The following is a 23154-nucleotide window of genomic DNA, read 5'->3' as shown; positions in this document are numbered from 1 at the left end:
CTGGGAGTGACGTGGGAAGGGAGCACGGGGCTGCAGAGAGCGGAGCACGGCAGAACTGAGCAGGGAAGGGGCATGGTGTGGTCAGCGGGGCCTGGACTGGGCAAAGAACTGGGGAATGTGAAGGGTAGATACCAGGAAAGGGTTCTTTCACCCCCAGAGGGTGGTTGGGCACTGGACATATTGCCCAGGGGACGGCGCCCAGGCTGCCAGAGCTCCAGGAGTGTTTGGGCAACGCTCTCAGGCACAGGGTGGGCTATCTGTGCAGAGCCAGGAGTTGGACTGGATGATCCCTGTGGGACCCATCTCAGTAAATTCTATGGCTCTATGCAGGTGCCAGGGTAGCAAAGTCAGAAACTGGCTCTGGAAGGTGCCGTACATCAGAATATCAGAACATCAGAGCAGTCAGGACAAGGCTGTGTGGGGCTGGGAGGCTCAGCAAGAGCTTGTGAAGGGATGGAATGGTTTTGGGGACGTGTTTAATAGAGCTGCAAAAGGAAGCAGAGCTCATTCTGGGGCTGTTGGATGCTCTGCTTGGTGTCCTCTGTCAGTGGAGATATTCCTGCCCTCCCCAGAGCCTGCTCTTCCCTGGCAGAGTGAAGGTGACTGCTTCATACAGCAGAAGGAATAATTTACAGTGTTCATCAGACTGCAACTTCAGGTGTTGTTCAGTTCCCCAAGTATTTATTGAGGGAAATTTCAAGGACAGGCACTCAAACTCACTGAGTTTGCCTTGAGCCTGAACTTGACATCTAAATTTGAGTTCTGTTATGCGTTATACTATCACACATTATAGCTAGTTCCTTAACACCAGTGCTTATTTTTACAGCAAAAACCTCTGCTGTCTTATATCCTGCATCTTTTTATAACTTAAATTTAGCCTCCTCTTAAGCATAGATTTTTTTTTAATTATTTATTTTATGTCTGGATTTATTTTGGAGTAACGTAAAGAGATCCTTCCCTTCATTAGCCTCATGCCTTTATTCCAGGAAGGCAGGCCATCCCCAAGATCTGCTGGGTTGGTTAATTGCTCTGCACACACAAAGGGGAGCTAATCAGCTTTTCTTCAAGCATGTGTTCATATGTCAACACTTTTGCTTCTGTCAGAAGCTTAAAAATGGAAACAGTTTTCTCTTTAAGAAAACAGGACCCAAATAAGGAGATGGAGTGGTGAAGATTCCTCTAGTGAGTCTGTTCCAGCTCATTCCTTAGAAAGGCTGTGGATGGAGTACCGGAGAAGAGGCCAATAGATCTGGGTTTTGTCCAGGGGGCTCTGGGTTTAAAGCTCTCTAAAACCACTTGTAGCTCATTTTCCCTGTGACTTGCCTGGGTGCAACTTCTTTCTCTGTCCAAGCTGTTAAAAATCTAACATTTTACTAATAAGATTATTTTAGTTGCGTGACAGATCCAGCCTGCCCTTGAGCAAAAATGGAAGCTATCAAGAAAAAGATGCAGATGTTGAAGTTAGACAAGGAGAATGCCATTGACAGAGCAGAGCAGGCTGAGACGGATAAGAAGGCAGCTGAGGACAAATGCAAGCAGGTAAGTGGAAATAAAATCACTGGCTGTGTGTGTGCTGTGGAAATAAGTGTAACAAAATACTGTGTGGCAATGTTCTGATTCAGAAAGCAAAATAATTTGAAGTCAGTTTTCTGTTAATCTTCTTTTGAAGTTTTTTGCCTTTTTGTTATGGTTCTACAGTCAGGACTAGGCTGTAACTTCTCAGCCCTCTGTCTTTCCAAAATTAACATCATCCACAGATTATTAACAGTACTTTGTCTAAGTTTTCTTGAATCTTACATAATTGTCCTAAATTTCTCATGCTTTAATTCCATGCAAAAGGCCTTTACATATTTAAAATCAAAGCTGTAAACCCTGACACCTGTAGGACTAGTGCTAATAGAGTTGGCTGTGTCTAAACATTAATTAAGCCTCTCCTTGAAATGAATTAATAAAGTTCACTTCAAGTTCTTGGTGCAGATAGTGCCCCTTAGAGGTAACAGCTGAGACTCAACAGGAGATATGTTCTCTTATTTTTTGTGTCAAGAATAATGGAAAATATCTTAATTTGAATGCTGTTCTTTTAACTGAATTCTAATGATAACATTTTCATATTCTTTTGCTTTTCAATGTCTTTATTCTGGGTGTCTGTCTCCTATTTGAGCTTTAATATTTCCAGAATGATCTTGAAATGTTAGCTGAGTACATTCAAGTTTTTATAGCACTTCTAGTAAAAGTACCACATCTTTCCCTTTCACGTTCTCTAAATTTGTCTGCTTCTACATCTTCCACGCTGCTCTAATATGTTATAAGCATTCATCTGGCCTAATATTTCTTCTTCTTTAGAAAAAATAAATCTTTGATCTTACTCCTCTTTTCTGAATTGTCTCAAAATTTTCAGCTTCTTTTTTAATGTGGGCACAGTACTCAAATAATTACTTTAATATTCATACACAAAGCCAGCATCTGCTTCATGCTGCTCACTGTCCCTCTGTCAGAACCAAGCAAGGTTTGCAGTTCTCTCACACTGTCTGGTTATTCTCTGCAACACAACAACATTCCAGAGCAGCACACTACCAAAAATGTCTTTAAAACTATCAGTGAAACTAAAATGAAGGAAGTACGCCAAAACACAAACTATTTTGGTAGAGTAAATTTCTGTGAAGGTGAAGCTAAATGGATAAATCACTGTCTCAACAGACTGAGCTGTTTTGTGTTGCAAATGAAAGGATGAAGCAGATGGGTTTGCAGGCCCACCCTTATCAGCAGCAGGCCTTTGATAAGGCGAATTCTTCCCCTTATCACTCATGCACAAGGGAGCATGAGACTGTCACTAAACAGCCTCCCAGCAGGTTATAAATAGCACCATTCTAGTGAACAGTATGGATTTATATGGTATGGAGGAGTCTGAGCTTGGGCCACAGTTAGAGAATAATCCAGGTGGGAAGGGACCTCCCGAGCTCCCACCTAGAGCAAGGCCAGCCCTGTTCCCTCCCACATCCAGAGTACCTCGTTTGGGTTGAAGTGTCCTGAAGCACACACACAGATCATTAAGGAAGGACCACTAATTTTTTTCAGCTGTACAGGAATTGAATAGTTTCCGGGAAAATCACCAGGTAATAGTGTTAGAACAAACAGTAAAAGGACATAATTTAAAAACATCTCGAATTATGCTGCAAAACTGCTGCAGGGTATCAAAAAAACCTAAGTGAGGTGGAAAAGGGCTTATACCAAGATCCTGTGTGTGTGGTGGCAGGCAGTGTTACTCAAGGATGACATGTTTTTAATGATCCTTCCCTGGCAACTGCTACCAGTCATTCTCAGGCTGCTATCACTAGCAGAACTTTGATCTGGTCTTTTGCGGCTTTTTGTATGCTATATTGGCTTAAAACTAATAGTAAAGAGTGGTTTTATATTAAACTGTAACTGATACATCGGTATGCTCACGTTGGGGATTTTTTCTCTTGAAAGGTAGAAGATGAGCTGGTAGCTCTGCAGAAGAAGCTGAAAGGAACTGAAGATGAGCTGGATAAATACTCAGAGGCTCTCAAAGATGCCCAGGAAAAACTCGAGCAGGCTGAGAAGAAGGCCACCGATGTATGTATCCATGGCTAACACTTGCCTGTAACTCTGCTCGGTGTATTTTGTATGCACTTCACTGGCTGTATGCATTTTTGCCGGGGGACAGAAAGGCGGGGTTACAGGGTTTTAGAAGGTACAAGGTTTTGATCGCCTCTCCCCTCTGCTAAAGGGAGCGGGGCTGTTCTGCACCGAGACCATGGCACCCGCAGCTGCCCCCGGGAACCGGCACCACTTGAGGCTCCATGGGTACCCGGAGGGGACCTGGTGGGACCCCGGGGAACCTGCAGGGAGCTCTTTAGGAAAGGAGAAATCCCCTTTAACAGAACTAAGCAAAATGGTGCCTTTTGAAGGAAAATGGGACGGCAGCAGGACTATGGATGCCCTTTGCCTTCATCCCCGCGCCAGGGCTAAAGGCCAGTCCAGGCTCCCCGCCACGCCCGCCCCGTCGTGGCAGTGGCGTGAAAGCCTCCCCTTTGTGGGGCGGGGGGGCCCGGGCAGCATCCCGCGGGGGGCAGCATCCCGCGGGGGGCAGCATCCCGCGGGGGGCAGCATCCCCCGGGCCGGGCCGGGCCGGGCCGGGCCGGGCCGGGCCGTGCCGGGCAGGGCGGCCCCGGGCGCGCCCGTCCCGGCCGTGCCCGCGCCGCTCCTCAGCGCTACGTCACCACCTCCACCTCCAGCCGCGTGACGTCACCGGGCCATTGAAAGGCGCGGGCCCGCCACGTGCAGCACCTCCGCGCCCAGCCCGCCGTCCGCGCCGCGCCCATGGCCGCGCCGAGCTCCCTGGAAGCCGTCAAGAGGAAGATCCAGTGCCTGCAGCAACAGGCGGATGAGGCGGAGGATCGCGCGCAGGTCCTCCAGCGGGAGCTGGACCTGGAACGGGACCTGCGGGAGAAAGTGAGACCGCCCGGGCTGCCTGCTCGCCTCTCTCGGTCGCTCTCTCCCGGGCTGCTCCTTCCTTCCTGTCTCTGGCTCTCTCTCGCTGGGGCGCGCCCGGCTCTTCCCCGCTGCGGGAGGACGGCTTGGCCGCCGGCTGCCTCCATCCCTCGGCTGTCCCCGCGCTGCTCCGCTCCACTCCGCACTCACCGCCCGCGGGAGCCGCCGGCGCTGCCGCAGCGCCGCGCCCGCACCAGCCCGGTCCGGCCCGGCCCGTCCCGCGGGAGAACCGGGCGCGGCGGCGGCGGCTCGCCCGTCGCTTATCGCGCTTTGGGGCTCATTCCTGCGGAAAAGGCGTTCGAGCACCGATCGGCACTGGGGAGCGGTTCAGAGTTTAGTAGGAAATGGCTGGTTAATTAGGCAAAAGCGCTGCATGACACCGAGCGGGGAGTTCCCGCCTCTCGGCGCCGCACCGCTGGCTTCAGCACAGCTGGGAAATGTCCGAACTGCTGAAAAATAACTTTCCGTCCTGGTTTTCACAGAGAAATGCGAATTCTCCGCTAGCGTGCGGCTCTCCCGGGGTTGGACAGCTGGTTTCACTTAGATTTGTGTGCGATCAGCCTTCCCGGCATCTTCCTGCTATTTTATCACATGTCAGCGAGTTAGTTTTACCGTATAAGGACTGCGGGCTGCTGCTGGGAGAGGTGGAGCCAGGCTCACCCCAGATTCCCAGTGGCCCCGACTCCATAACTTTGGAATCTTGCTGAATTAAAATGTGACTTAAAAGTGCCCTGTCTAGTGGAAGGAGTTGCTGCCACAGAACAGATGCCAGTTTTGTACATGATCGATGCCTTGTGTATAAATCGGGAAGTTAAACACTGCACTGGGTAAAAACAGAGGAAATGTTGGATAATTTATGACTAGAGGAATCCTGTCAGCTTCCATTTGGATCAGCCACTGAACTCCTTTCCAAGATGGCTCAGAAGTGAATGGAAACCACTTCCTCCAGCTTAGGAGTGGTCAGTGACCATATTTGCTAAGCTGCAGCAAAACGCTTTTTTTTTTTTTTTCCCAAAGTGTTTTAACATACAGTGTAAAACAGTTGCCCCTCCAGAGTCTATATTCCATAAAAGTGTTTGGGGAATAAAAAATCTAATCTTGTATATGGCAATCCTCAGATTGGGGGACAATACAGTGCACAAGCTGGCAGTTAATAAAGCAGGGCTCTATTTTCCTTCAAAAACAAGCAATTAAAGGAGCTGAATCTTAATAAACACATATTTATGGACACCAATTTGTCCATGTTGTCTGTATCGAGCATTTCTCCCAACAGTCTCTTCCATTTATTAAGTAGTCTATCTTTTATACATTTATGGTGCTCCAGTTACTGTGCAGTTTATTCAGTAATACACAAACAGATCTTATTACTGAGGAATGCATCCTGCCTAATTCCTTAAGTACTGCAGGAAGCAAAGTTAACTTATTTTAAGAATAGATCTGATTTTGTCCCAAAAAAGCCTGACTGTGCCATGCTGAGGCCACTGTCTGTGCCCAGCTGACCACGTCGATTCTCCAGTGTCTGCAGGCTGGGGAGCCAGGATGGATCAGGAACTGGCTCCAGCTTCACAGCGAGCTGTGGCAGGGCGTCACTGAAACCAAGGGCAGAGAAACCAGCAGTGAAGGTTTTGGAACTAAGCCATCATGGAAACAGTTCGTTTTTTAAGTTTGGATAGTGCTCCAAAAATACCCCGATCTTTTTGCAATCCTGTAGATTTCCTTTTTGTGTGGCAGGAATGATAAGTGCCATTAAAAAAAGAAAGGACAGGCACACACTCCATACCTTGACATTCCTGAGATGCCAGAGTTTAAGCAAACAAAAAAGCAGAGGCAGAAGGGCCCCTGAGCTCCCCTGCACGTCCCAGGGAGATGCTGTTGTAGTTGTAAGGAAACTGATTTGCTGGGGGCGGTTGCCAGCAGCAAGTGCCCTGTCTAACCCCAGCTCTGGGCCATTGTTCCACGCAGGCCGAAGGTGAGGTGGCAGCTCTGAACAGACGCATCCAGCTCGTGGAAGAGGAGTTGGATCGTGCCCAGGAACGACTGGCCACAGCCCTGCAGAAACTGGAGGAGGCTGAGAAAGCAGCAGATGAGAGCGAGAGGTACGCTCCTTTTTTATTTTCTGTTGTTAAAAAAATGAATATATGTGAATAAAACATTCCTGTGTAATTAAGTATCTGCATGTGCTACTGCAGGTCAGAGACTTTAAACTTTTTTACAAGCTTGGTTGGGTAATTCTGTTAGCCTTGATGAACACGATGGTCATAATGGGCTGCTTTTAGTTTACAAATATCAAGTTCCACGTTGTGAAGTTGAGATACAAGTGCCAAAATGCTTCTCAGTTAAACATGCTTTGACTTCTGCAGAGGAATGAAGGTTATTGAGAACAGAGCGATGAAAGATGAAGAGAAAATGGAAATTCAGGAAATGCAGTTGAAGGAGGCCAAGCACATTGCTGAAGAAGCCGACCGCAAGTATGAGGAGGTAAAAGGGAGAAGGAAATGGTGAAATACAGGAGAGCCGTGAACAGTAACACTGCTCTTCAGTCTAGTCACTGTGTTCAGTTGGCACTGGGTGATGCTTCATCCTTGGAACATTGCCAGCAAGGAGGAATTTTAATAGTGATTTGCAGCATCTTAGGTACCTAATGCTAAAAATACTGCAAAATGTAACTAAGTGGGGAGGGCTGTTACATCTGTGGGTGCATGCTTTAACCCAATTTCCTTGCTCCAGAGGAAGCAGGAGCAGAGTACTTCTGAGTGCTGTCTGAAATCTGTAAGGAAGTTGTCCCACCCTGTGGCAGGGGGTGGAACTAGATGATTTTTGAGGTCACTCCCAACCCAGGCCGTGCTGTGATTCTGTGAACTGCACGCTGGCCTGATGACTGGCTGTCGTCTTTTTACAGGTTGCCCGTAAACTGGTTATTTTGGAGGGTGAACTGGAAAGAGCTGAGGAGCGTGCAGAGGTGTCTGAAGTGTGAGTAACTTTTTAGAATATAGGAAATACCAACACTACATTTCATTAAAAATAATCTCCTGGTAGGCAGGCAGGTAGTCAGTACTTGCAGAAAAGTTTGTCTGTACACTACATACCTGGTTTTCTTCTTTCAGACTTACTTCCTCCCTTGTGTTTTTTAGACTCCTCCAAATCATAACAAGAACACTAGTAATTCATACTTCTATTTTCCCCTTCTAGTAAATGCAGTGACCTCGAAGAGGAGTTAAAGAACGTCACAAACAACCTGAAATCTTTGGAAGCTCAGTCTGAAAAGGTTGGTTCTTTCAGTAAACTAAAGGATATGAGCCAAGCCAAACCTTGCAAATAGAATTCATAGAAATAAACCAGAAATACAAAGGAAATGAGAGCTTTTACCTGCCTGCTTGTGGATACCACTCCATCAGTTCTGCCCAAACAATCCTGAAGGTCTGCAGGAGAGCAGAAAAGCACGGAAATGGTGTTTGCAGCTGTTGTAAAAGGAAGAGTGCTTATAAATAGGTCACAGTTTCAAAAACATTTATTATTGTTGCTACCACTTCCCTTAAAGAGTGTTTATTGTTTTCACAGTACTCAGAAAAAGAAGATAAATATGAAGAAGAAATCAAGATTCTCTCTGACAAGCTGAAGGAAGTAAGTTTGGCCATCCCCATGCTGGATGCATCTTTGGGCATAATCTTTCTAGGAGCATCCAGTGATGCTGTTTCAACTTTTTTAGGCTGAAACTCGTGCAGAATTTGCAGAGAGAACTGTTGCCAAACTGGAAAAGTCTATTGATGACCTGGAAGGTATGGAATGAGTCAAGTTTCTTTAACAGTGGTCAGTTTCATATCAGAGAACAAATTCTAGGAGTGGGTGGTGGATTTAATGGGAAAGAACAGCAGCACTGGTCAGGCATATGGGTGTGATGTGTCCACTGGGCACCTGCCCATTGTGGTGGAAGTTCTCCTGAAAAAGGTTTCCTTCCATAAAGTTGGTAACAATTACCTGATTTTGGCCAACTAACAGACAGAGGGACTCAAGGGCTCAGGATCCCCACCCTACTTTATCTGCTTACTGGAAAACAATTGTGAGATTACAAAAAGACAGAAAGTTCACCCAGGGGAAACTTCTGACCAGGCAGCTTTGTGGGTGTTTTGCTTTCCTTCTGATACTCAAATACGCCTCTGTTTTCTTCTTTTGTTTTCCTCCCCAACTGCTTTGGCTGCTGTTGCCTTTTGCCTGTCTCCGTTCTCCTCCTGTGGCCTCTTCTCTTCCCTGCATTTCTTGCTGGCCTGTTCCTGCTGCCCTCGTGCCTGACAGACGAGCTCTACGCTCAGAAGCTGAAGTACAAAGCCATCAGTGAGGAGCTCGACCATGCCCTCAACGACATGACCTCTTTGTGACCTGCCCCTGTGTGGGGACACGGGGCTCCCACTCACTGTGTTTTCTCAAGCTTTTCTTGCCTGTAATCCCTGTCACTCCTGTGCCACTTTACAAGCCACCCTCCCACCTCTGTGGGAACTCAATAAAACATGATACCTCTACCTTTCATCTTGCAGGGTTTACTTCTGTATAATCAGCTCAAATACAGTGGTGATGACACCAGAAACACATTCAGCTCCTCGTGTGGGGCTGGGCAAGACACGGTCAGGACGGGGCAGGACCTGGCTCTGGCAAACACTTGAATTTTAGTGTTCCCTTTAGTCAGTGAAAAGCTTTAAGTGCATTCAGTGTCTACTCGTGCTCCACCATTCTGGTTAAAAACCTCTCAGTCCAAGGAGAAGCCAGGCTGAGGCCTATAAATGACACAGTGACACATTAAAACACAGGTGTTTCACGTTCCATGAGACGTGTCCAAAAACCTCCCTTAAGCACAGCAATTACAAAAAATCAGCCCCATTTTGATGATGTAGGTATAAAGGTGTCTTAAATGTGAAGGTAAGTTACCCCAGGTTTTATTTAAAGAGAAAAGGCTGTAAAATAACATGGATTTAAATCTTGTGCTTTTCTTCTTTCTCACCAGAAAAACTTGCTCAAGCCAAAGAGGAGAACCTGGGCTTGCACCAGACACTGGACCAGACGCTAAACGAACTGAACTGTATATGAGCGGCGCAGAGCTGGCGGCAGCCAGCGGCAGCCAGCCCTGCCCCTGCCTCGCTCCTCTCTCCTTTCTCTCTCTGTATCCTGGAAAAGCCACTTAAGTTATGACCGGCACAGCCGCCCCACGGGCTCCGGGCAGCGCTCGGGGCCGGGGAGCCCCCGCCGCGTGTGCCAGGGCCGCCGCGTGTGCCGCGCCGTGGCTGTTCTCACGGTTCCGTAGTCCTCTCCTATAAACCCCGGTAGAAGCTGCACCCGAGCGGTGGCGCCACCTCCGCTGCCGTTTCTTATTAAACAATTTCTCACAGTACCGAGGCCTCGTGTGGATTTTTGTAGCGTTCGGGGGGCGTGACGTCACGGCGCGGGCAGGTACGGGAGTGACGTCACTATATCACCGCCTGGCTTCGCCTGTGCGTAGCCGGAAATGACGGAACACCGACGGGGCGGACCGATAGCCAATCGCAGCGCCGCTTACACCCGTGTCTGGGCCGCCAGCCAATGGCGTGCCGGCTCCGTGCGCTCTCCGCCGGGCTGGGCCAATGAGCGTGTGGCGGGCGGGGCCGGCGCCCACCAACATGGCGAAGACCTACGATTACCTGTTCAAGCTGCTGCTGATCGGCGACTCGGGCGTGGGCAAGACCTGCGCGCTGTTCCGCTTCTCCGAGGACGCCTTCAACGCCACCTTCATCTCCACCATCGGTGAGCGCCGCCCGGCCGCCAATCCCGGCCGCGCCGCGCCGCACACCGGGGTCCCGCGCGGGGCTTGGGCCGCGGCAGCCGCGGGGCGGGCTCTGCCGTGCCGGGGCGCTCCGGACTGGGCTGGGGCCAGAGCCCCGCGAGCTGGCCGGTGCCGGGGAGGGAGCGCTGAGGGACGGGACACCGAGCAGCGGAATTGAGAGCAAAGCTTTGGGTTTGGCCGTTCGGCGGGACCTGTGAGTAAAGGGATTGGTTCTCCTTTCAGGAATCGACTTTAAAATTAGAACGATAGAACTCGATGGCAAGAGAATCAAGCTGCAGATCTGGTAAGGCTCCTCTGCTGCAGCGAGCGTCTGGTCGCTGGGGCTGTGTGCTGTGCGTGGGGAGGTTGGCTTCGGTTCGCTTCGGTTCCGATCCGGTTGTGCTGCTCGGTGGTTTGTGGTGCTTTAGAAGCCGAAAGGCAGTTCCTGGTGCTCTGAAGACTGGTTCAAATTAATGGAAGGCTTTTGGTGCTGTGAACTGGAGCTGAGCGGGAGCGGTTGGCGTGAGCCCCGTGTTGTGTCTGTTGCAGGGACACGGCCGGGCAGGAGCGGTTCCGGACCATCACCACCGCCTACTACCGGGGAGCCATGGTAGGGGCAGGTCGGGGCTCTGGGACGGGCGGCTGACAATCCCGGGTGGCTCTGGCGGGGAACACTCACAGCATGCTGCTCTGCCTGGCTGCACACCCACAGCTCTGCTCCTGAACAAGCGCTGCTGGAGCTGTGCTGGGATGGTGGATAACACCCTTTTCTTGGCTTAGAGATGGGGTAACTGAGAGGCGTTTTAAAAACTTTTATTTCATTTTCAGTCTCATGAGAAGGGTGAGACAATACACAATAAAGCTTTCCTCTAACCAGAACCTTGTGATGGTTTGTTTCTCTGTTTACTTGTGGCTTTTTAGATGTTATAATTCAAGCCATCACAATCAGAAGCCAACTATTTCCTAATTACGATACGCTGTAAGTGTTTCTTGGCTTATCAACTTTTTACCACACCATGTTGTAGATACCTTAAAACCAATCATCTACAACTGCCCCTCATAGGTCCCACTACAATATATCTCCCATAATTCTATTTCTCCAAAGTATCTAGTCTTATATACAAGACCATCTTTTGAAGCTTTTTTCTAGCTTCATTTCTCTCTCGACAATATCTATTCTATACTACAGTATTTCTAAGTCAGCATTTCTTATCTCAAAGTTTGCATACTGATGCATACTGTGTGGGCCTTCTGTCTCTGAGAGCTCTCTACAAATCCATTTCCCACATTGGGACGATCTGGGACTTTGCAAAGGCAGCTTCCCCCATGTTTCACTCTATAAATACATGTCCTGCACACCTTATCTCACTGCTCTTAGCTGGGAACCAGTTGTTAAAAATAGCCACCGTTGAGTTGTTCCTCTCTGCTATGGATAAACCTTTAACTCCTGCTGAAACAGTCTTTCTTTACCTTCAGGGCATTATGCTAGTGTATGACATCACCAACGAAAAGTCTTTTGAAAATATTCGGAACTGGGTGAGGAATATTGAAGAGGTAATTTCTCTCTTTCCTTATTACTGACTGTTAAAGGTGTCATTCCTTCCTCTGAAAGTAATTGAAGTTTAATTGCTTCGGAAGCATTACATTTTGTCATGTGCTGCGGGGTACTTGGAAGAAAAGTGGGATGGAAATCAGTAATAGCTTTTGGAATGCTTTGGCTGATTGTGATTTGTTGTGAGGGCTGTAGCCCCTGTACTTCTGAGGGCACCTAATGTGACAATTTCCTGCCACAACAATTGATCCAGGAACTGCCATGGTGCAGGTTACATGCTGGGAAGAAGGGTTGGGGGAGCCTGGAAATCTGTGGAAGATTCTCAGGACTGGCATCTCTGTGTTGGGTACTCAGTGGGTGCCTCAGCTGTCTGACAATGTTTATCTACAAAAGCCAAGCCCAAGTTTCTGGTCTGTGTTTGTCTCAGCACGCCTCTCCAGATGTTGAAAAAATGATCCTGGGGAACAAATGTGATGCAAATGACAAAAGACAAGTCTCTAGAGAGCAAGGGGAGAAGGTAAGTGCCGTGGCTTCCATGTATTTTGACTTAGGCTTTTCAGAATCCAAAACCTGGCCTGCTGATTGTCTGCACGTGCCGTGGCACCCCAGAGCTGTTCCTGAGTGCAGTGACTGCACATTCCCCAAGCTGCCATGGCAGTGCTTCTCCCCACTGGCATCAACAGCAGAACCTGTGTTAAGGATTCTTGTCAATTATCTAACAGATGCAAGGCAACCAGCAGGACTTCTCTAAAAGGATGCTAGAGTTGGACATGGAGAAAATGTCTGTTTTGGCTGAAAGCCACTGAGACAAGGTAGATGGGATTGTCTTTTCTGATGTCAGATGTTACTTAGTCGAGCAGAGTTTTTTCTGCGCTGTGGTTGTTATGAGACTGACATGGTATCTATGCAAGAAACAAATGAAAAATAGCAAGTTAAAAAGTGTGCAGAGTGTAAAAGAGCAGAGCAAAGGCAGTGAGAACAGATGACAATTGCAGTGGGAGTTAGTTCCTAATTTTTGCAAGTTGTTCTGCAGTGGAATTTAGTTCCTAATTTCTGCAAGTTGTTCTGGGGATTTGGAGTAAATTCCCGACTCCACTGCTGGTGGCAGCAGGGACAGATGCTGTGCCCAGGGCTGTGTTTGGAGCTGTTCCTGCAGTTGTTCAATAACATGCAATATGCTTTTGTTCAGCTTGCTGCAAGTTTCGGGATTAAATTCATGGAGACCAGTGCAAAAGCAAATATAAACATAGAGAATGTAAGTACTGATGCCTTTCTCTTGTATTTATTGTCCTCTTTGTGCAAACCAGCAGTGTGGGCAGTTGCCCATGCTGGTGGGATGCAGAACTCCATGGCTGGGTACCACAGATGCGTTGTTAAGCACTTCCCTGCAGCACAGACCCTGGCTGGGGGTGGCAGTGTGGCTTTGGGGTTCACAAAGAAGATTGTGGAGCTAGAGAAGGAGCATTAAAACCTGGAGCAGAGGGGGAAATACTGATAGCCTAACGTTCTTTTATAGTATGTCAAAACTTGGGAAGGCAGCTCATTGCTATACAAAACTGTTAGAAAACATTTTATACCCTGTAACACTGAACTGTTTGACTTGTCACAGGCATTTTTCACTCTTGCAAGAGATATCAAAGCAAAAATGGACAAGAAGTTGGTGAGTAACTTTGATTTCATCCATGCTGGATTTAAATTGGAAAAAAAAAAGCAACCCAAAAGCCACATTGCAAGAACTGTTTCACAATGTATAAAAAAATGTGTCATAGGCTCTTTCATGAAGGACCCCTGGAAGTTCTAGAAATGTATTTTTAGTTTGTCAAGCTGTGCTCTGACGTTGGCTGTCTCTTCATTTCAGGAATTAGCTGCAATGGTTGAGGTTTTCTAAATAAAATTATCTGTTATTTGTTTTATCAAAAGTCAGGTGAGGGGCGGAGCAGTTTAATGATACTTATCACTCTTGCAGTCTGAAAATCATATAAATTAGAGATAGAGGAGGCAGACATCATACTTCAGGGTAGAAACTTCAAACACTTTAAGAATAGGTAAAGAATTAATAGGTTTGGATAATCCTTGCACGAATATCCTGAGCAGCAATTGGGTTGTGTTTTTATAACAAATAAATGCACAGTGATGTTGGATTGTTCCTTAAGGAATATGAAAGGAAGCTAATGAAGTCTCTTTCTACTCTTACTGATATTTCCACCTTCATGTGACCAGACATGAACTGATGCAGTGGGATATTTTGGCTCTTGCTGATGATGCCTAGGCCTTCCAACAACATGCCCTGTAGTTTATTGGTTTTTAGTCTCAGCTGTCCTTGAGTTGATGGAAGCTGAGGCATAGGCGCAGTGTGAGCTGATTGAAGCCAAAAGCTGCAGATGCAGTTCTCCAGTTTTTGGTTGTGGCTGGTGTAACACTCAGATAAATGAGTGAAGCCTCTTACTGATTGTGGGAAAGGTTCTTGTGTATGTCAGGCTTGGTTAAGAGTGACCAGATGAAGTATGGATGGAAGAATCTGTTAAGTATAAATAAGTAACTGGATATTCTTTCCATCTTCAGGAAGGCAATAGCCCTCAAGGCAGCAACCAGGGAGTCAAAATCACACAAGACCAGCAAAAGAAAAGCAGCTTTTTCCGATGTGTTCTTCTGTGAGGGACACGGCCTTAATCCGAGCTGGACTGTGCCTGTGCTAAGTGAGGTTTCCTCTTTCTGTGGACTTAGTGCTCCCAACATACCTTGTCACTCTGTGACCATCTGAATAAGAAATGGCTTATTTTGGTAATTGTCTGACTCTTCAATTTTGGAGATGAAACAAGTTTATTTTTGTCAGATTGCCACTGGGCATGTGTATTGTCTAGCAGAGGAAGAGCAGAGCACATGTGACCTGGGATGCAGCACCATTGCTTCAGTCTTCATTCGTATCTGTCACGTATGCAGTTTAGAAAGATGAAGTTGTGATCAAAATAAGAAGCCTAAATACCACTGTTAATGAAGTACAGGTGTACATACATGGTACTTGTGCGTATCCAGTGTGTAGCTGCACATGGAACAGTGGCGTGAGACCATCCCAGAAATGCACCAAGGTGAGCAGTGCAGGCTGATGCCTTCCCAGGAGGTACGAGGGAGCTTTCTGCAGCTCCACCTCTTTACTACTACAGAGAAACTCCTTCATCTGCCTGTCTCTTACTCAGCTGTGTTACTCTAGACAATCCACAAGTACAATTGAAGTTTTAAAAAAATTCTCCTCAAAGGAATCTCTATTTTTTTAAAAAAAGAATGTGTGCTGTACATAGAATGGGTCCTTACCATTGGCAATTCATCCACGTTAGACTTGACTGTGCTTATTTAAGTACTCCAGACATTCAGACATGTTTAACAGGATCCGTTGGCTACACTGAGTCCTGTACAGATGATCTGATATCTGTTCTTGGAGAACCGGGGTCAGGCAGGGACCCTTACACAAATTGTCACCTTACAATGGGTGGCTTTACCACTCTCCAGCTGGGAATGACTCCAGACCTATCATGACAGAGTAGGTAGGTTTAAATCATGACAAGGAAACGTATTGCACTGCTCCCAGTCATGTGTTCCCAAACACACTTGCTCACATATGCAAATAAATGTTGCACATCAGAACACTTTGTGAAAAGACACTGGCTTGGACTGAGACTGGCCTTGCTGCTGGGTGTGGATCACTGCAGCCATCAGCCTGCTCACAGCTTGTGTCAGTGCACGTCCAGCCCTCCCAGAGCAGCCTGTTACTCATTCCCACAAACCCAGCCCAGTACATTCCCATGTGTGGAAGGCCAGAGCCAAGTACACCTCCTCAGTGGGTGCTGCTCACAGGGCAGGGGCTGCAAGCCTGACTCTGGATTAGACTGACAGAAGGAGCCAGTAAGAGCATCAGCCTCCAAGGCTGTTGCCCAGGGATTGCAGTGATGGTGTACCTGCCCCAGTGCACACACCAGCTGGGTCCTGCAGCTCGCTGGAACTGAAACATGCTTTGTTTACATTGACAACTGCACTTAAGGGTAAAATTAAAGTTGATTTTGAAGTTGTGGAATTTACTCACCAGTTTTGTTCTCTTCAAGTTTGTGGTATTGAACTCTGGGCCTCAGAGTAGAGCTAATAAGTGTCGCTGTGGATAAATATCTCTTGGGTTCACAATTAAACTGTATAAATCTGCAGCATGCAGTTGGGCCCAGCAGGAATACTGCCTGTTCTAAAGTGGAGGAAGATTTCACTCTGTAAGTTGCTGGTTCATAGAAATGCATTTTAGATGCATTTAGATGATCTCTGTCCTGATTAAAGCTTTCATCTAACCAGAACCTTATGATGGTTTGGTTCTTTGTTTACCTGTGGCTTTTCAGCATGAGGACTTGATGAACATGCCCTGTAGTGGATTTACACATAGATGTATTTGTAGGATAAAAACCATGTTAAGTTACTGAGGAGGCTTCTAGACAGTGTAGTTAACACAGACCTGTAGACTGGACAAGCAGCACCTCTGTCTTGAGCTAAGGATGTTTTTAAACAGTTTGTGTGTGCTTCAAGAAATGATTGAGGCACAACTGGGGTGGTGATAAGACAGGTTGAATTTCCTACATAACTCTGTAACAATTTGCTTCTGGCTTAGTAATAACTGTGGATTGTCTTGCATCTGTATTGTGCTTTATACAGCCAGATGCCGAGCCAGATTTATTTTTCAGAGTGACTGGAAAAATTGGTGTTTATCTGACTTGATACCATGGGTCTGCCACAATGCTATTTCTTGCCTGTGGACTGTATCAATAACTCATCCCAAGATGGGAAAGCAAACCATATTCATTTACAAGTGGGTAAAACGTGAAGGATGGTATTGTGATTTTTCACTTATTTTCTAAATCTGAAGTTTCTCTTGCATTCAGAATTCTTTGTACATGAATAACTTCTGTTTAAACTTACGCTGGTTGTTGCATGTGTTTATGTACCTAATTATAACATTATTTCCTTTGAAATGGTTGGGTTTATGAAAAACAACATTATTGCTTGATCTCAGGAAGTCTCATGCAGTTACTGTGACTACAGTCATCACTGTACTTCTGGGTATGAAGGCTCTACACAGACATGAAATCTGTGTAAGCAACATGAAACCTAAAATGCAAGTCTCAGAGAGGAAAAGGTTAAAGACACTGCACTGCACATGGGCTTAGCTATGTGTCACCAAACACAGGCATCAAATCTAGGAGAAGTACAGTGTGTTTCCTTCACATCATTCAATTACTGTGTTTATTAAGTATGAATGTAATGGAAAATGCGATTGTCAGAGAGGTACTCTGTAAATACATACATCATCTACATGTGTCTAAGCTTTCTTCAACTAAGGAGGAAAAAATCAGAAATTGGGTAAAAAACCTGTAAAACTGAGGAATTGAAGTAGGTCTGCAAAACTAACTGTGCTTACTACACATTCTCAGTGTCTAAATACCACTAAAATGTCAGGTAATTGATTAACATTTGTTTTGTAGAGAAACAAAGCCACTTTTGAGCATGTCCTCAAATTCCCTTATTTTAGTGAGTATCATGGAATTCTGTGGTTGACCTTATTTTTGAGGCTGTTTGCACATTCATCGCTCTTTGGGGTGGAGACCTGTCAGTCTGTCAATAAATGGTGGAGCTGCTGTTCTAACACTTATTTAACACCTGTGTTATCTTTGTCCTGTGCTGACAGGCACAGCTCATGTTTCCTGACATCCAAACCTTATGCCAGCATCAGACTTCCAGCCTCAGATTTATAAATCCTATGGATTATTGTAAGTCTCTTTACTGCTGCTGAAAATTATTTGGTCTCTCCTTTCCTGTGAGATGCTGATCATCTCCCTGATGATTGCTAAGGGGTTATTGTGGTGGAGTGTTTGGCTGATGATCATGCTCAAAACTGCCATGATTTCTTGTTCTCTTGGACTTGCCAGGGGAATGCACAAACAGCTGTGTGAGGATGGGCTCCTTTGTACTTGTAGAAGTTGTAGGGCTTGGGAAGAATGATGACTAACTTGTGTCTTCATTTCTAGCTTAACTAAGGATCTGTTCAAAGGAATGTGAATGGTAACTGCAGCCTGAGTGTTCCAGGCTGCCTTATTCCTGACCCATCCTTCACTGATCCCCGGAGTTGCTGTGGTTAATAAAGGTAACTGGCTGGTTAACTGGTCTCTCCAGCCTTTCTGCAGGAATCACCTGCTCTACATTGAGTGTGAGTTGGGACTTAAGAGTTTGTTTTGAAGGGAATTTAATGCATCCCAAAATTTGTAAAAATAACTGTAAATTGTATTTTTCAAATGATCACTTTTGGCTGCCACCCTTCCCACATTAGAACTGCTTTCTTAAACACTTCTCATTGATTTTCATGTTTGTATTAAAACAAAACTGTTGTTTATTACAGTATGTCTGTTTTTACTCTCTTGTACAGGACCCTAAGCACTGCATAAATAAACTTCTTATGAAAAGAGAATTTTACAACCTTAAGTTTTCAGTCCTATTCATCATTTGTGCGTAGGGACCCTGGTGGGTGTGGAAAATAGAGGATTTCTGAAAATGGAGAAGAGGGACAGGACCTGGGGTGGACTCTTTTGTCTGTAAACTATGCTGACTTTTTCATTGTAAATCCTGCACTGTGGGAGAATATTTCAGGAATTGATTCATTGGACCATTTATTAAGACCATAAATAATCAGAGGAGTTACTTATGGTTTTGAAACTAAAGGGATTTTTACTGGTTAAGGCATTTTTGGGTGATTTTTTAGAGGTTTTAGTTTGATACAAGTTTCTTTACTTCCTGGTGGTATCTGAACTTGGAAAAAAAATACTTCCCTTCTGACAGTCCATGCCAGGTTTGCTCTAGCTGAGGGTGGGGAGTAGACATTTTGCTAAATTACAAGGAAATCCTGATGAAGAGCTTAAGGAATTGTTCCTCTTAAAGAGATAAATGAAAAACAGTTCTCTGAGTGGTTCAGTTACCAGAAGTTGTCCTCGTTGCCCCTCTCAGCTTGTGTTCTCGTGGCTGGTAATCTCAGGTGTAGTAACAGTTGTTGAAAGCACTCCCATCCCTGTGGTTGACTAGATTCAGATTCGAATATGAAAGGTGCTGTTAAAAACAGAAGTCATGATCACTTATGTATCACCGTTTAAAGGATTTACTACAATTAATTGTAGGACTCTGTGATAAATTGGAAACTTTATTTTCAAAGGATTTGCAAAGATGAGGTACATTAAATAAATGCAAGATTTGAGTGCTGGTTTGTGTAAGATGTGCATCAGAAACCACATTAACACTATGTTAAGTACTGAGTGAGCAAATCTCATACATTTATCAATGCAGCCTAAGTGCTAATACTAACTTTTTAAGTTACAAGGACCTTGTATCATGTAAAAAGTACTTTGGAAGTTCAAAAGCAAGTCAAGAAGCCTCCAGACTTTTTCAAACATCTATTTTTGCAGTGTTTGCAGTGGGCAGCTCTGCTACAACCTGCCACAGAAGAGTGGTGATCTGCAAACGCATAGGAGATGTAAACACACACTTCAGAGCCTTCTGACAAGGAAACTAAGAGAATTTTGGGTTAGAAATTAAAAGCAGAAATTACCTGAGGAAATCTGGAGCTCGTACGATCATATGCTGAAAGTCTGCCAAGGACAGCTTGCCATCATTGTCCACATCAGCCTCATAAATCACCTTTTCACACACAAGGCTGACTTCTTCCTGGGTCAGTTCATTTCGGGTTAATTTGTTAACAGTTTTCTCTAGATCTGATTTGCATATGTAATCATCATTGTTGAAGTCTGACAAAGGAGACAAAGTTAATTTAAAGTGACAAAAGTCATCATTTTACATGGTTGTTTGCCAAGACCCAGTAGAAGGGTTTGGTTCCCAGGCTGTGATGGATTTTTATCAGTAGAACTCTCAAATCAGAAATGAAGTTACCTCTATGTATTTGTAAAAGAAATGAGCTACAAAATAAAAATCTCTTAATTTTTTTCTTTTCATACAAAGGGTAGTTTAATGGCTAAGCATAGCCTAGCCACCATTAAAGCATTCCAGCAAAATTGTGTTGGTTTGAAATATTGTTTCTCTTTAGCTGATCATAAAGAAAGTAACTGTAAATACACGTTTAAAAAAATCTTTACATTTGTCCTTGGAGAAAAAAAACCTGCAGTGTGCTTCCCTGCCTCCCCCTCCCAAACCCACCCTACAGATTCATGGGCAGCCAAATCCCCTGTGCTGTACTTTTCCAAGCAGCCCCTCAGACAGAAATATTTCTTAATGTTTATCAGCTCTTGAAAACTGCAGGTAATTTCAAGTTGTAAATTTGGTGGTAAATCTTAATACCAAATAAATTAGAGACAAAAGGATAAAGAAAACCAGAAGTTTTTAGAGGAGGGAGAAAAACATTCAAGTGGAATTAAAAGAAATGGTAACTAAAAATCACTATGCTGACAAAGTGAGGATTTTGCAGCCATACAGGAAGCTGCAGGATTTCCTCACTTAATTTTTATGCATGTCTCCACTCACCATAAATTTTAAAAGCATAATAAGCTTTCAAGTCTCGGGGAGCCATTTCACTTAGCACAGAAAACATGTCCAGAAAATCATCCAAAGTCATATTGCCATCGCCGTGCTCTGAGAACACCTCTGCTATCCGCTGGCGGAATGGGTTGTCCTGGGAAACAGCACAGGAGCAAGGGAAGGTCATCCTTACTAGCATTCATTTCAGTGCAGGCAAGGCAAGTGGAGTGAGATTATTTTAGTTGAAACACGTTTTTGGCAATTTCTCCCCTTTCTGCCTTTAAGTTCTTGTCTAATGCTGTGTCAGAAGCAGACACAGCCACACCCTCTTTAACCTTTGTGCTGTTTCAGCATGTTTTCTGGGAATTACTAGAAGCTTCCAGAAAGCCCAAATTCATTTCTATGGCAGCCTCCCAGCAATTAGTCCTGGATGAATTATTCAAGAAGGGTAGATGAAACTGAAATGTGTCACTCGAGTCGTGTGCTCGGTACCTTGAGCTCTGGCATGCTGCCGATGAGCTCGTAGGGGAGTGTCACAGCTGGTTTGTCCGAGTAGTCAAGGGGAACGAGCTGCGGGGCCAGATCTCGGTACCTGTGAAACAGCCTGAGACAGAGAGAAAGGCTTGTTGGCTCTTTGGACTTCTGAGAACAAGGTGGTTTGCTTTTCCACCTCATTTTTCACGCTTTGCATCCATTACCAGATGGAGATCAGTCACTAAGTAACAGTACGTTTTTGTTGGAACAACCGTTATTAAAACAACATAGTGTAACTGGTGAAAAATACAAAGCTTCGTTATAGAACTGTTAGGTGAAAATGCTTACACAGGACATGCAGCCAAACCCTTATGAGAGGAGAATAAATTCATGTTTTCAGAGAGGACTCTCAGTCCCACCCGATCCTGCCTTTATCAGATCCTTTGGCCAGAGATTAAATAGGGAGTTCGGTGAGGCTCGGCAAAAATGTGTCTTGGAGCAGCAGTGTGATCATTTACAAGAAAACATGAAGAAAACACAATCATTAAGGTTTTCATAAACCAGCAAAGTATTCCAAAGAGTAACAGTACACTTGGAAGCATCTGTCTGAAAACCGTGTGAGAAAACCGTGGATGTCGCTGCCACTAAGATGTAATTAATTACATTTATTTCTAATAAATAGAGAGGGACTAGTACATTAATACAAAATTTAGAATTCTGGCTCAGTTGGTTTGTAAATGAAAAAAAGCCAACAAAAATGCTCAGATTGCTCCAAAGTATCACTTTAAGTTTGAGTAAATCTATTTAAAAATTATTTTTTAAATATTTTACCCCATACGTAACCTGCCTTTACAGCAATCTCTGCCCTTTATTCACATCATGCATACAGAAGACTCACCTCAGAATTTCTTTCCTTGTGAAAAATGTGCAGTCCTATGGAGTAAGAAAAGGTATAACACGAAATGACAGTTTTTAGCATGCATTGGCCCAAACTTTTCCCATGCAGTGACTTAAATGAATTTATACTGTAGTGTATGTGTAAGCATTAAAGATTTATTTTTGGCATACAATTAGGCGTATTTTATAACCCTTCCTTTTGATATAAAAATCAAACTATGTTACTAAAATCTTTGCTGCAATTCAGTACGTCTATTTATTAATTTTTAAAAGATGTTGTTCTAAAAAACCCAGCAACACCTTTGCCATTATTCAATGTCCTGCCCAAAGAGCCATTTAGTTTGCTTTATACCTGATATGCATCCAGTTGCTCTTGAGTGAAAATGGTTTGCTTGTTGCCCATTTTGAGCTGGGAATACTGACTCTTGTCAGTTCTTTCCTCAAAGGCACCTTTAGAGCTCCTCTGGATATTCAGTTATTAAAAGCTGCAACAATGAGGCTCAGGTACAGCAGAGGATCAGGTAACCAACTGGTACAGGCTGCAAAGTATCATAATAGGAGCATTTCATCAAATCTTTAGTCTGGCTGCTTGAGGCTCTTATCCAGCAGCATTCACCCGTCTCCTGTGTGCACCACGAAGACTCGGGTTACAGGATTTAGCCAAATAAGTAATAGCTGCTCATTAGTGCCCTTCAGCTGCAGGTAGACCCAGTGGACCCTGCTTTTTCATGCCTTCAGATATGGTGAATGAACTGAAAAGTGTTAGTAGTGTTTTCCTCCTTTAAAATTTAGCACCAAATGATGGGAATTTGGTAGCCCCTCCTCCTTTCCGTCTCATATTTTATAGGGTCAGAATTATAAATGTTGGAAAAGCCCTTTTGGATCATTAATGCAGCACTGCCAAGGTCACCACTATTCCATGTCCCCAAGTGCCACATCCGCATGTTTTTTGAACACTTCCAGGGATGGTGACTTCACCACTGTCCTGGGCAGCCTGTGCCAGTATTTTCCTTTAATGCACATTGTTAAAATACACTAATGCTGATGGTAGCTTGTACTGGAGGTAGTACCCATCAAGTCCGCTCACTCCCTTCCTTCTGCATCATCTGCTGATGTACGTTACTACTAATTAATGGTGATTAGCATGACATCCATCCATACTGATACATACATGGCCTTTGCACTGAAAAGACGTGTGAGCGTATAGTTCATACATGTGAACAGAAATGTGATGCTATGAAAGGCTGTATGAAAGATGAAAAACTAGTGGGGAAAAAAGGAGGAACTGGAACAGGCTGCTTTTTTATGGATCTGTAAAGTTTCTATTTCTGGGTCACTGGTTTCCTCTGGCTGGTGGAAATCTGTTCCTGGGGCAGGCTTGCTCCTCAGAGCATCT

The 23154-nt window shown here is 45.0% G+C and overlaps 3 protein-coding genes across 10 annotated transcripts; 2 read left to right on the top strand and 1 right to left on the bottom strand.

The window, feature by feature from the left end:
* The first annotated feature begins 1199 nt into the window (after window positions 1–1199).
* On the top strand, window positions 1200–21125 carry TPM4 (tropomyosin 4). Of its 6 annotated transcripts, XM_068174071.1 has the most exons (10): window positions 1200–1539; window positions 3469–3594; window positions 6475–6608; window positions 6873–6990; window positions 7412–7482; window positions 7702–7777; window positions 8071–8133; window positions 8219–8288; window positions 9506–9566; window positions 20951–21125. In XM_068174071.1, the coding sequence occupies exons 1-10, from the start codon at window positions 1426–1428 to the stop codon at window positions 21108–21110; spliced, it is 993 nt and encodes a 330-aa protein (XP_068030172.1). In that variant the 5' UTR covers window positions 1200–1425; the 3' UTR covers window positions 21111–21125. The 6 variants fall into 6 exon arrangements, with proteins under 6 accessions (XP_068030172.1, XP_068030175.1, XP_068030174.1 ...); XM_068174074.1 differs by lacking the exon at window positions 20951–21125 and having other exon boundaries at window positions 1203–1539; window positions 9506–9622; XM_068174073.1 differs by lacking the exons at window positions 9506–9566; window positions 20951–21125 and adding an exon at window positions 8803–9033 and having other exon boundaries at window positions 1206–1539.
* Window positions 10117–18339, top strand: RAB8A (RAB8A, member RAS oncogene family). Of its 2 annotated transcripts, none has more exons than XM_068174079.1 (8): window positions 10117–10278; window positions 10541–10601; window positions 10847–10907; window positions 11774–11851; window positions 12277–12366; window positions 13039–13104; window positions 13459–13509; window positions 17563–18339. In XM_068174079.1, the coding sequence occupies exons 1-8, from the start codon at window positions 10119–10121 to the stop codon at window positions 17665–17667; spliced, it is 672 nt and encodes a 223-aa protein (XP_068030180.1). In that variant the 5' UTR covers window positions 10117–10118; the 3' UTR covers window positions 17668–18339. The 2 variants fall into 2 exon arrangements, with proteins under 2 accessions (XP_068030180.1, XP_068030179.1); XM_068174078.1 differs by having other exon boundaries at window positions 10118–10278; window positions 14412–18339.
* Window positions 16390–22760, bottom strand: CIB3 (calcium and integrin binding family member 3). 2 transcript variants are annotated; one of them, XM_068174080.1, is made up of 6 exons: window positions 22111–22760; window positions 21760–21794; window positions 20880–20991; window positions 20394–20541; window positions 19468–19663; window positions 16390–18971 (listed from the first exon to the last, which is right to left on the bottom strand). In XM_068174080.1, exons 1-6 carry the CDS (start codon window positions 22159–22161, stop codon window positions 18950–18952), a joined length of 564 nt encoding a protein of 187 aa, XP_068030181.1. In that variant the 5' UTR covers window positions 22162–22760; the 3' UTR covers window positions 16390–18949. The 2 variants fall into 2 exon arrangements, with proteins under 2 accessions (XP_068030181.1, XP_068030182.1); XM_068174081.1 differs by lacking the exon at window positions 21760–21794 and having other exon boundaries at window positions 22111–22136.
* Between the last annotated feature and the right edge of the window lie 394 nt (window positions 22761–23154).

Source organism: Anomalospiza imberbis, chromosome 27 (assembly GCF_031753505.1).
Source record: "Anomalospiza imberbis isolate Cuckoo-Finch-1a 21T00152 chromosome 27, ASM3175350v1, whole genome shotgun sequence".
In the NCBI taxonomy this organism is placed as follows: Eukaryota; Metazoa; Chordata; class Aves; order Passeriformes; family Viduidae; genus Anomalospiza; species Anomalospiza imberbis.
Note: the sequence above shows the minus strand (reverse complement) of the source record. Positions and strands in the feature narration are given on the sequence as shown.